The sequence below is a fragment of the Pygoscelis adeliae genome, unplaced genomic scaffold (genome assembly GCF_000699105.1).
Source record: "Pygoscelis adeliae isolate BGI_AS28 unplaced genomic scaffold, ASM69910v1 Scaffold63, whole genome shotgun sequence".
In the NCBI taxonomy this organism is placed as follows: Eukaryota; Metazoa; Chordata; class Aves; order Sphenisciformes; family Spheniscidae; genus Pygoscelis; species Pygoscelis adeliae.
In genome coordinates, this window is record NW_008824414.1 from 4693937 (window position 1) to 4704974 (window position 11038).

Genomic DNA, 11038 nt, shown 5'->3' on the forward strand with positions numbered 1-11038 from the left:
CGACTGCAGGCGTGCTATCTGTGTTGTACCCTGGTCTGTGTATATCTGTATAAAGAGTATACAGGCATACACATAGAGGATTAGGCAGAGTTTATTTTTGGTTTAATTTAATTTAGGAGGAGGGTTGTTTTTGTTGTGGAAAAAAGTGTAAGTTTCTTTTGAGCCTACAGGTTTGTAAGTTTGAGCAGACGTATTAATTATAATGAAGCGTTGCCTTATTTAGCATTGTAGGTGTACCTGGAATGCTGAATTCATTTTGCAATTATCTTTTTTTCTTGTAAGATTTGTGTTGCCTGTATATACTAGTAAGACACATTCCCCTTTATCACTCGTAATGGGAAATTAGTGTCCATATATAGGGGGCACATATATATATATTACAGGATTATGTAACTTTATGCTGTAATGTCAGGATGACGTGTGCAAAACTTTGTTCCTAAACATACTCTGAATGCAAGAGAAGAAAAATAAGTAATTGCCTGCCCCCCTAGAAGGAATCTATATTTACTGTAAGTACTGCATACAAAATAGTGACTGCACATATTATGGGTGACTGATGAGAGTTAAATCAGTAAACTTCTCTCTATGTTCTCCTTTATCAGACCCCCATTTTTTAAATTTGCTAGTATATTGCATTTGTTTGTATGCTTACACTGCGCACCCTCAATGGCAGGTCATCACCATTTGCATGGCCTATATATGAAGTGCCTAGCATATGTTTTTATGTAAAAATACAGTTACGTACTAGAACAAAACTGGAGGAGGATAAGGCACTGGAATCTGATTGCCTACTTTTCAGCTGAGGAACAAGGATCATAGCTTGCAAAGAAGTTTATTTCCAAATGCTGTTTTAATCCTCAACCTCTAGTAGTGGGTGGTGGTGTCCTCCTTGCTGCTTGACAATGCCATATTCCCTATACATTAAATACATATAATATATCAGGTTCCTATGCTCTTCCCAGGGGCGTGCTCTAAATTATTTTTCTGTCCCTTTTGCCGTGACAGCTAGTATTACTACTACACTTAACATGATTATGAATTTTAAATCTACATAAAGGCGTGCCATGGTGTCACTGGGGGTAACGAAGCTGTTACCTGAACCAAATACCTGGTGCATTTATAGTACCGTGAGCCATGATAAAGGCATTGAAACCCTTATGTCATTCGAAGATACGATTCACCTGTATGTGGTTTTCTTGCATATGTACTAAATTGCTATTCTGCTATGGCATGCGTCTTAGACAAAGCATGCCCATAGGCACTTCTGGATGTAAGTGGCTTGCTAATTTCATTTGATTGTGGCTTGCAGCTTCTTCATTCTGCAGTGTTTAATCCATTCTGTAACTGGGCTTTCTGTGTTTTAAATTATTTCAATAAAACTAATGACATTGGGAATACGTCCCAAATTATTGCACAGCTGTATTTTTACTAGACGTGCTAGAAGGTATTGTGGCTAAGGCAGTAAGTGGCTTGATGGCAACAGGTAGTGGCTTCAGTGATGGGAGGAAAATGTTCGCGTTCTAGGATTTTCCATAGTAAATAGATACCGAGATGTGCTTTTCCAAGGAAATCAGTAACATGACATGTAATTAAACACTAAAAGATAGTCACAAATAAAAATGCAATAATGAATTAAAAATCTAGCACTCACTGTTTTCCATCTTTGGGGATGTTTAAAAATAATTTTTTATGTCACCAATAATATCGAGTTTAGTGATTCCAGTTTGTATTTTGAGTAGGACCAGGTGTCTAGTTTGGAGATATTGGTATAAGTTTGCATCTGTAAATATTTTAAGAGAAGTTTGTATGTAGCTTAGCATATTAGGGCTTCAGTATAAATTAGATGAGTCAAAGCGAAGCCTTGCTTATATGTAGAATTATTTCATTAGAATCAGTAAAATTATATGAGTATTTAATTTAAACTGCAGTTCATTGCAGCATTTGTGAGGTGGTATTACCTACTTCTGGCTTTGAAGCCCATCATTTTTTTTTCCTCTCCTCCCTCCCCCCCTAAATTATTCGTAATATCTGATGATGTTAATTTTGATATGCTAAGAAAATGATAGGGTGCTCTCTTGAGTTCTTTTTGAACGCATAAGATTGTTTGTTGTATGAATCTTCAGTGCTTATTAGAACTTCACGTAATTGTTGATGATGAAAATTCTGTCTGCTGGCTAAGTGAACTTGTGCAGGTTGTACTCGGTGTGATTCGGTATTGCTGTGTAAGCTGTCCAGAGTGCGCATTGGTGAAGTGAGTCTTGTATTGCATCTTAGCTCAACTGATTTCAGCAATAGTAAATAATCACTGAAGCATACGCTGCTCTGCAGTCCTTCAGAACTTAAGTGTTCAGCGTAACTACTGTTTGCATGTGACCAAAATGGGGAAAGGGAGGTGTATACAAAGGGGTGAATTATAACAAAGAGCACTTTCTGCTTCAGTTCTTGTTCAGAAAACATATGTTCAGCCATGCAGGCAACAGTCGGGGTAAAGACACACTGTAGGTTTGGAAACAAAAGGCGTGTTCTTTTCTTGCATTCACAATGTTTTCAAACATATTCACTTGTTAGGGACTAGCCTGTCAGCTGGATCTTCTTGCAAGCGTGATTTCTTTTTCCTGACTTCTTTCAAAAGCTTTTTCCCCACAATGTTTTACACTTCATATAATCCACTATGCGTGGTAGGCCTGCTTCAGTCTTTGTGCTATTGATGATTCAGAGGTGGAGGGGCCGTGCTCTGGGAGAATGTGGCTAAAGGGTAACCTTTCACTCACCCATACATCTGAAGACGCTGAACCACTCTTATTCCAAATATCTTGAGTGGTTCGGTTGCTCTTTCTTGTTGAGATGGGTTATACTTCACCTTTAGAACATTGCCAAACTGATTAGTGCAGCAAAAATATTTTGAAAGTGTTGATCTTTATACTTTTTTTTTTTCTTTGTAACTTAAGTATTGAAAATCTTTCAGAGGCCTATCATAACTGCATTGAATCATCCGGTAAAAAAGATCTTTTTCTCCTCTGGAAATTAATTCATTTTTGGCATGCCAGAGTAACCAAAAATTACTTGTTCATTACTTCTGTTTGGATTCCTTTTTCCTAAATACATGGTTCAAGACCCTAGTATAAATACGCTTATATAGGCATAAAGGTAATGGTTATTTCCAAATAAGCTCTGCCTGGTTTAATTTATGACCTTTAAACTCATATAGCTAGAAAATGTACTGCTTTAGCTCCACAGGTATAGTTAAATGTTACGACTTTCTAGTGTAGACAAGACCTAAAGTTTCTTTGGAAATGTCTAAGTGATCTACCCTCTGTAGGTTTTTCTAGGTCGAACTACTCATCTATCAAGTCAGGTATTCATCGTTTGTTGTCAGCAGTGAATACCTCAGAGAGGCGGGGCTCCCTATATTTTAATGCATGTAGACTTGTATACAAAGCTTAAGCATATGTCTAACTTTAAGCATTCTACTCTACAATTGGGTTATGTACTTGCTTAGTTTAGATGTGCACCATTGAATATAATGGTAGGGGAGAATATATAATCTTTGTGGCAATGGTTTCACACCAGAAACTTGAGCCTCCATTCCTTTTACCCTGCAAAAATACAAAAATTACGCGTCTTTAATAAAAGTCTCTATTCCTTTGTATTTTATTTAAGTACAGACATAATATTTGTCTCGGACAAACTGTTTTAATGTTGGAAGTGCTCTATCAATTACCAGAACGGTTATGGAGTTTTATGTTGGCTTGTGGATTATTCATGTACTCTGTTGGCGTATTAATAGTGTTAGCTGAATTCAGTAGCCTGAGAAATTACCACTGATGAATGTCCAATGATTAGGATTTCCCACATAAGGCCCTTCAGACCACGAGGATCATCTAGACAACTAGAAAATCCACAGACAAGAGAACTCCATGTAAATATTTTCTAATAGAAGGTGCCAGCAAATACATCCTTGCCAACATATGTCAAAACTGCCAGAAGATCTGTGAGGATGGGGATTAACTTTTTAGCACTGTCATTTTAAGAGCCTTGACAGGGAAACATTATTTAAATGTTTTTTTTCGACTGCATATGACTGAAAAGATGTTAACGGTAGATAAAACTAATATAAAGCAGTTAATGATACTGACATATATTCCAAGTCTGCACCTTCTTCTTTTCATTGAGCTCTGTGTCAGACATCCTTGAGAATACTACAGTTTTTAAATAAATTGTCCTTCCTTCTCAAATGAAATTTGATGTTTTGTCTCCAGTCTGATAAAAGAAAGCACACGCTGGTATATTGCTTCTTTTCAGGAATTTTTTGTTTTGTTTTATAGGCTCTGTAAAAGTAAATTATGTTTTCGATGTTGCAGTGACTTCTCTGACTCTCGGGAAGAAAACGGTTAATAATAATTTCTTTCAGCTCCCATGAGCCTACCTTCATTGTACAGTTTGCATATAACAGCTAGTAAGAGTAGAATGTACTGAAACTTAAACAAATCTATTAGGATCACCATGGCAAGACACTGGGAAAATGGCAGGAAAAACGAACAATGATTTTGTAAACCCTCCAAAGGTCAGAAAAAGGCTTTCAGTAAGTATGCAGAGGCTAGAAATCAAATCCCATTTCCTATCATAAGAAACCAGTTGTTTTAGCAGCAGTGGTTAATGTACTGTATGTGAAAGATTTAAGACTAGTTGGAAAGCTTTGCTTCTGTTTTATTAGGCTGCTATTGAAAAGCCAACAGCATAACTTCAACTAGGTGCTTTGAGATTTCTTAATGGGCTGTCAAGGGCAAGACACCAGGTCTGTGCTATACTAGCTCTTTCCTGTACATTAAAACAACAGGGGCCAAATGATCATATACAGAAGTATGAATTACTTGATGCTTTCTCTGTTCCATATGGTCAGCCATGTCTTTGGCAATTAATCATGTACAGAATCAGTTGAGTGCTCTCTGAAGCATTGAAGTCAACATTTAGTTGTACCTGTGCCAGTGGGGGCAGTGGGGGTTGTGAGCGTAAAATAGCAGGATGAAGAGCTGCTGGCGCCGAAGCCAGAGCAGCTGGCTTCTATAAACAACACTTTTTTCCTCTTTACCTCTTTTTTTTTCCCTTTTTTTTTTTTTTTTTACTTACTTTGACAAACATGAGCCATTTTTCAATATCATCCAAAACATGAGGGTTGCTGAGTGAAACTGTGATATCTGGCATAGTGGATTAATAAACAAAAGACAGAGAATTGGGTTTAATGTGCCCAAATTACTGGGTGATAACTTAAACCATACTGGCTGCTTCTATCGTATCAGTGAAAATGGGGCATTTGCTAATATTTTAAGTAAAAATTTTAGAAGTAAATAAGAAATTAGCAGTGGTTTGTAAGCAATTACTAGCTTTTCTATCACACAGAAGTTATGACATGTTAAATTAACATAGCCTAATAGAGTTCAGGTTTGGTATCATCCCTGTCCATCCCCCCCCGCCCCCAAAAGGCACGGTGTTCTAGTTTTACAGACTTGTTTGTAAATACTTTTTGCACAAAGAGCAAAATAAAGTCACAAAAATAACAAGGAAGATACAGAACAACATTTAAAATTTTAGCCCTGCTTACAGATTTTACACTTCATGTTCTTCCTTTCTGTATTAGTTACCGATTATTGAGAGATGACTGCTATATTAAAGTAGAAGTGGTTAGTAAAGATTCAGAAGCTTATCCTGTTTAAACTGGTGGTGAGTAAATTAAGTTTTAACTCAGAGTGAAAAATCTGATTTGTTGACCCAATAAAGTGGGACCAAGAGACAAACTGTCCCAAGTGCCACTTTAGTTCAGACTTGAAGGCTAATTTGTTTGACAGAATACTAGGCTTCATGTCTCCAGCTATACAATGTTTCTAACCTTAAGTCTGGCTCCTCGAGAGATCTGCATTGAAGGAAGGAAAATCCAGCTTTAAAAGACTAAAAAAGTACCAGTGTGGGTTTTGGAGTGTTTAGAGGTTGCTTTTTTTTTTCTTGTTTGTAAGCATGTCATGGTATTCACCCAGGATACAGAGAGTTAAGCAGGGTAGTGGCCTATTGATGTTGAAACATAGTTTCTTCTGCTGTGTATCTAAGAAAAAAAAGAATTATTGTAATCCTGTTACAATACCTGGGTTAGCTTTGTTAAGACTCATAAAAGGTACCTAATTTTGAGTGTGTATCCTGGGTGAATAGTAAGACTCGGTTATAACAGTTTCTGTTCAGTCCCATGTCACTGATATATTTTGTCAGTGGGTATGAGAGGAATATTATATCGGTCTCTTAAAATCTTATCTTAGTAGCTTTCTTTCTTACATAATAAGAGAAGGTGCTCTGATGGCTGTTGCCTGATATGTCAGTAGAGCACTAGACTTAGTTCTGCCGCTGTACCAGGAGGAAGGTAAAGGGTATAACTTCCTAAGTACTATCCTTAACATAGAAGACTGGATTGGCCACCGATATATATATATATATATATATGCGTATGTATGTTTGGGCTTTTTTGATGGGTGCATTGTGTGTTTGTTTTTAAGACCACGCCATTTGGGATTTACAAGGAAATACATTAATAGATCTGTAAGATTTGCTGAAAAGATTAACAGTACTACTTAATAAAGACACATGCTGGCCAATGAGACAAGAAGTTGCTTCCCCTGAGTGATAAGCAATTTGCGGAATCTTGTTGCTTAGGTTGTCCAGGATATGTTTTTGCCAGCTCAGGAAGCAGAAGAAAGAAAGTTTCAACGATTTGTAAACATTACCACCCTCAAGAATCTCTGTGAACACAAGGATGAGATAAGACAGGCTGTAGGGCTGGTTACGTTGTTTATTTATTCTACTGTCCTGCGGTCCCAAGTGTGCTGAAAAACACTGAGTCAGTGTTGAGTCCAGTTCAGAAATGTGAAGGCTTCACTCAGCATTGGGCAAAGGGGGCCTCTGCAGACAATTATCTGTCATTAAAGAACATTAAAAGAATTGAGACAGAAGGTCAGATTTTCTTTGATGGGACGTGCAACCATAGTGATGTTCAAAAGAAGGTCATTCCTGCCCTTTAGAGCAGGGGTGGTATCGGCTGGGGTTCTGATGGATTTTTATCAGTGTTGATGTGAGGAAATGGCTTTCCCAGCTGATAACATCTTTGACCGAGTTTCTTGAACCCTTGACCTTTATCAGTCAAGGTATATATTGAATCCCCTTGTTAAAAATAAATCCCAAAACAAGTTACATAGAAAAGAAAACTTGCAAAGGAACATGTTTTATAATATTATTTTACCCAGAATGCTGCTTTATTTGTTACAATTTGGGATTTTTATTGAGATGATAAGAATAGCAAGTTATTAAGAAGTGCCTTTATAAAAGCTACATATCAAGCCCCGCACTCGTGTTCCAGGTAACCTTACTGACCTCAGCACTCTTAGAAAACAAGTAAATCAGTTAAATTGCTATGTATTGTTGTTGTATGTTGCTTAATAGTACTATTTCACCCTCCAGGTAGCTGCAACTGTACTCACAGGGCTCAGTAAAGAAGCATGTGTGATGTCAGTGTCGAGCTATGAGTTTGACTTGAACTGTGTACATCACCGCATAAAATGAAAGGTGTTAACAGAGGGCTGGGGCAGTATAATTGTTCTCTCACTAAAAATTAAATTATGTTCAATTTCCAGAATTATTATGTTCCTGTAGATGGAGGGGACTTTAGGTAGTGGAACTCAGTACCAAAGCTGCAATTTGGCCAGGCCGTCAGAATTCATACAAAAGCATTATGTGATTGTGAATACTTGGAGAAGTGGTCATCCATTTTCTCTGACTGATAATACTCTAACCACATTCTCTTTTCATCAGATTTTAACTGAAAATTCTTTAGAAACTATCAGTTCTCTGTGCTCTACACTTTGGGGATCACTTAGTATGGGGATTTAGATGTTTGTTGGCTGCAAATAACTGTACTTTCAGTTTTGTGAGGCATAGCATCATTAAACTTGGGGCTGTTCTGCAGTCTTGGAGAGAAGTAGACTTCTACACTATCACCAGTGGATTTCCCTATCCCATTGTGATTAATAAGGCCATCCAAGGATTCTGAAAGGGAAATCTTGGTGTACTGTGACCTAGCTGTGTGGCTACAGTCTGATCATCCTGTAATAGGGACGTAAGCTTTAGTTATAGTGCTTGTGTCAAGTCTTGCACGTGGTAAATAGAAAAGTTAAAGCCTTAATAGGTATATTTATTCTGAATGACAAGGCGTGTTAATTTACATCAATTAAAGAATGTATATCTCTTCATCTCATGTGAGTATGTTGTTATATGCTGAAGTCCTCTATCATATCCTGCTTTAAACTGTGCAGTTGCTGGAAGTGTGGCTGTAAGGTCAGGATTGTTGAAGTTGGCGGATATTAGAGCTTGTGGAAAAGATGATGTAGGTCAGTGCAAGGGAAACCCATGTTAGGGAATCCTTATCTGAAAATACTCTCTGACTTTTTGTTTGCTTTGTAATGTCAAAGCAGGGTCAAGAATGTGATCTGTATAGATAGTTTTGAACATTTTGGGGTTTTAAAAGAAAATGTTTTTTGATGTATAATTCCCATATTGCGGGGTAATGCCTTTTGGTAGGCCAACTGATAGAGCTGGGAGGTGGGGATGAAGGCTCTTTTTGGTCTCTGTCATCTGATGTTGGTGTAATAAAATAATTTTCTATCTCTGAACCCTGTTATGCTTGTCTCTTGGAACCACCATGGCAGTAGCAATGTCACTGCTTACTTTACATAGCTTAAGTAGTGTATAATCTGCATGTTATTCTTTCTTGGGGGGGGGGGGGGGGGGGGGCGGATAGATCTTCCTGTTTTCACAAACTGAAGATAATAAAAACCATTTATCTCTCAGAATCCCCAGAGGAATTTTAGTGGTTGTACATTTGGGCAGGGCAGAATGTAATGTGTATGTGATGTTGAGGAGAAGGCAATATGCCGTGTCTTTTTGTCATGTTGTTCCTATAAGAGAGACCATGCTGGAGGTAGCAATTGCAGCTCTTGGAGATATGAGTTGTGTTTTCAAACTCAATTCCACAACTGCTCGGGTTAGAAGCATATTTTTACCTCCTTTTCTTGAAGAAACTAGGTTTGTGCGAGCATTCTGTCCATTCAGTCGTCCTTCCCAAAAGCGTTTAGATACTTTGATAACGTTTGCAGAACGTGTGGCTGAAGGTTAGAATACCAAAAATGATTAAGTGAAAATCAGTGGCTGGTTAAGGTGAGAAAGGCAAATATGATATCTTCACTGAAGGAAAAGACTGCAGCATCGACTCTAGATCTCTGTGTTGTAGTTGGACTGCTGCACATCGAGTCAGCACACGTGCGCTGGTTGACTTACATGTTAATAGCATGACCGTCAGCGTGTGCCGTTTCTTTCCCAAGTTGGCAGACATAGGGAAGCATAGGGGAAAGAAGGGGAGAAAATGGTGGGTGAGTTAGTAGTTGATGGTGTAAAGATGGAGTGAGGGAGTTGGAGTTAGCTTGCTGGGTGGATGAAGGACGATAAGATCATCTGCAGTTTCGTTACATCAACAATTAACCGTTGACACAACATTTGGGAAGGCCCATAACTTTTGGTCTGCAGAGACTGAGTGTGATCCTACTCCACAATGACTTAAATCCATTGTGTGTGTGTGTATATATTTTAGCAAATTATAATTTATTCCATAAATGAAAAAAGGTAGAGTTTTACTACTTGTTTACTTGAAGTATTTCCTGATAAAGAGAACATGGGTACATCATCAGAAATTCCTTTCAGAAGATACAATGCAAACGGGTGTTTTCTACTTTAACTTCACGAAGGATCAAAGGGGAGGTGGAAGTCCCCCAAATGAATGCTGTATTGAAGGAAACATTTCTGATATGATCTGATACAAGAAATTATTTAGAAAAGAACTGTGTCTCAAGAAAATGAGAGCTAGAATGCACAATGTCTTGTGTTACTTAAAGCAATGAGATTTTAAGGTTTACCTTATGTGCCATGTACATTGATTAAATACCAAATATACGGTGGCCATTCCTAACCATCATTTACTGTATTGATTCGTCAGCAGTGGAACTGTAATAAAAAAAGCTATTGATTTACTGTCCTTATTTGCTTATGGGCTTTTTATTAATTTTACACATTGTTTCCTATTTCTAGATTATAATTTTTATGTGTTTTTTTTCCCTTTAAGACAAGCCTGGTCCTCTCTGAAGTTGGAAGAGAGGAACAAATTGAGGAACAAAGGAATGAAACCATCAGCTGCTTCTTGCTAGTTCTTACTGAGCGACAAAGGCTGCGTAAAGAATGGACAGCAAGGTGAGAAATTTGAGAAAAATAGTAAGATGATAAAATTAGAAACAAGTATATCAAATATACTCCTACAGATACACTGGGGGGGGCAAGTTGGCATTTAAAAAAAAAAAAATCAAAATTTTTACTGTTCAAATAGTATTTTTCCTTGACTGGAATAGTCAATGTTTCTGCTTCTGATTTCAGAGTGACTTTGAGGGGTAGAATGCTCCCTTATTGTGCTTATATAGTGCAATCTATTGATAACAGATTGATAGATAGGCAGCATACATATTTGAGGATTGGTATCACCTTAAGTGCCCTAAGGTTTTCCTTATATTGCTAACAATATGAGTAATACTCCTTGCTGGCGTGTCATGCTAATAGACACCCTTCTTGTCTGTTTTCTTCATGATCTTCACATTTTCTCGTGGTGTCCTACTGGTGTTAGCTGGTGAGATTGGCGTAAATGTACATATTGCTAGAGTTTGCATCATGGGACTGTTTTATTTATCCTCGAGTTCTTAAATTGAATGTATTGCCATGGTGATAAATCAGGTGATGTTGTTAACAATTTTAAAAAGTTGTTTATGTTTTTATTTGAAAAAGTTTGTTATTGGAATGTAGTCAGATGAATGCATTTCAGGAACTACAGATACATCATACGTCTAGCTCTTTCAGAAATAAGTGAATTAAAAAAAAAGAATGTCCACCATATGCCACGTTCTGTCCTTCT

The 11038-nt window shown here is 37.5% G+C and overlaps 1 protein-coding gene across 1 annotated transcript in view; it reads left to right on the forward strand.

Moving 5' to 3' along the window:
• Positions 1-10333, forward strand: part of FTO (fat mass and obesity associated) — a 70260-nt gene extending 59927 nt beyond the window's left edge. Inside the window, exon 8 of the mRNA XM_009320848.1 lies at positions 10205-10333. Within this exon, the coding sequence (XP_009319123.1) occupies positions 10205-10333 (129 nt within the window). The remainder of the gene's footprint in view (positions 1-10204) is intronic.
• The last annotated feature ends 705 nt before the right edge of the window (positions 10334-11038 follow it).